Here is a 2,500-nt window from a genome sequence, read left to right on the forward strand (position 1 = left end):
ATATAAATAAATATTATTAATATAAAAAATAATATTTAAAAAATATATTTTATTTTTTTTTTTTTTTATTTAAATTTATTTGAAAAAGAATTTTTTTTTTTTTTTTTTTTTTTTTTTTTTTTTTTTTTTTTTTTTTTTATTTGTTCATATGAATAATCTATTTTTAATATAGGAAAAAATTTCTTGTATTAAATTAAAAATAAAAAATAAAAAAATATAAAATAAAATAGAATAATTATATTATAATACAATATAAATATATTAAGAACTTAAAGATGAATATATTTAAGCAGAAAGAAAATACACCAAATACTATATCTCAAGTTTTGATGAGTAATTATATATTTAATAAATAAAAGAACCATACATATATAATATATATAATATGTAAATATGAAGAATAATTTTTTCATGTGAAAATGGAAAATTTATGGAAAACATATATGTATATATATATGTAAATATAATTTTTATCCTTTTTCATTTTTTTTTTTTTTTTTTTTCTTTCCTCTCAACAGATAAGCATAAAGGAAAATTTTCGGAAGCGATAATATCAATCAGGGAATTAGAAGAAAAAGATATAAATGAAGTGAGACAATTGTTGTATGATCATTTTAATTCTTTAACGTTACCAGCAGTTATATATTGGTCAATACAACATATTTATGATTTATTAGTTATTATAGTGATTAATTATATATTCTTTTTGGATTTAAAGAAAATATTTTATTTTCTTATAATATTTTTAATATATTTATATATAAGAGCCAAGTTAGAATTCTTAAATCATATAAGAAATGATTGCCCAGATTTGGAAAATTTGTATAAGAGTTACATTAACGTGGAAGGATGTAATTTTTGGGTAGCTGAAGTTTACGATGGTAACTTTGGTTCAGCTAGCCGAACAACGTGTAGTGATATACATGAAAGAGAAAAAATTTTATTAGAACAAGAAGAACAGGAAAGGTTATTATCAAATAATAATAAAGGAAATGATAATAACACCCTGAATGAAAAAAATGGAGAAGTGGATCATAAATTACTTAAACCTAATTTAGAAAAAGATGAATATAATAATGATAAAGAAAATAAAGAAAACAATAATAATAAAGAAGATAGTAAAAAGGATGATAAAGAGGACAATAAAAAGGATAATAATAAAGATAATAATAAAGATAATAATAAAAATAATAATAAAGATGATAAAAAAGACAATAATTCTAATACTACACCGGATAATAATAATAATAATGTATGTTATAATTCAAATGATCAAAATAATAACAACAATCAAAATAAAAAAGATAATGTTAAGGAAAATATAAAAGATACATCATCTACACAGAATGTTGTTGAAGAAAAAAAAAATGATGACACATGTAATGAGCAAAATAATGATAATAAGAATAAGAATAATCAATTAAAAAAATTTAGTTTTTTTAAAAATAAAAAAAGTAACAATGATGATAACGATAATAATGAAAATTATATGAACGAAAAAAAAAATAAACTATTATATAACATTAATGAAATATCAAATAGACACTTTATAGAAACCAGAAATAATGTTTCATCAGGATTTAATGAAATAAGTAGAAATATATTTAATTGCAAAAAAAATTATGAAGAAGATTTTAATAAAAATGTCATAAACAAAAAAATTGTAGGATGTGTAGGTATAGTACCATTTAAAGGTGATAATTCAATTGCGCAACTTGTTCGTATGGTTGTTAAAAAAGATAAGAGAAGAATGAGAATCGGTAGCAGATTATTAAAACAATTAGAAAATTTTGCACATGAACAAAATTATAATGAATTAAAAGTTTTTACCAATAATTTAAATACTGATAGCTTATATTTTGTTAAGCAAAATGGTTTTAATTTATCTCAAATTGTTAGGAGAGGTTTAATGAGAGGTGATTTATTAATATGGTCAAAAATACTTAATAAAGATGATTTTTATAAATTTAGTTCATCAGGTAATAATCTTAAGGATATAAAATCACTCAACTTAGAGGAATATTAATTTTTAAATGTTAATTTTTAATTTTTAATTTGTTTTTTTCTTTTTTTTTTTTTTGTAATATTTTATTATTTTTGTTTTTAAGAATTTATTATTTTACTTAAATTTCTTTTTTTGAAATATATATGATTATACACATCATATATATATATATATATATATATATATATATATATATATATATCAGATCAATATTTATTTATATGTATATATGAATATAGGTATATATATATTATGTATACATATATTTTCTTTTCATTTCTCTTTTTGTATACTTTGCTTCTACAGAAATAAAGAGATATACGAATAATATCTTGGATTGAAAGCCCTTATTAATATTTATTTAATTTCGATAAAAAAAAAATGTCAATCTTTTCATTAATATAAAATATATATATTTTTTTTTTATCCATTTTTAATATTTAGGTATATATACACACATATATAATATATATATGTAATTTTTTTGAATAATTT

At 18.0% G+C, this 2,500-nt stretch overlaps 1 protein-coding gene across 1 annotated transcript; it reads left to right on the forward strand.

Moving 5' to 3' along the window:
- Positions 1–275: 275 nt before the first annotated feature.
- PGSY75_1437000 (putative N-acetyltransferase) lies at positions 276–2,346 on the forward strand (the record flags this gene model as incomplete). Its single annotated transcript, XM_018788060.1, has 3 exons — positions 276–333; positions 519–1,979; positions 2,312–2,346. 3 exons carry the CDS (start codon positions 276–278, stop codon positions 2,344–2,346), a joined length of 1,554 nt encoding a protein of 517 aa, XP_018639432.1.
- Positions 2,347–2,500: the final 154 nt, after the last annotated feature.

Source organism: Plasmodium gaboni, chromosome 14 (assembly GCF_001602025.1).
Source record: "Plasmodium gaboni strain SY75 chromosome 14, whole genome shotgun sequence".
Lineage (NCBI taxonomy): Eukaryota > Apicomplexa > Aconoidasida > Haemosporida > Plasmodiidae > Plasmodium > Plasmodium gaboni.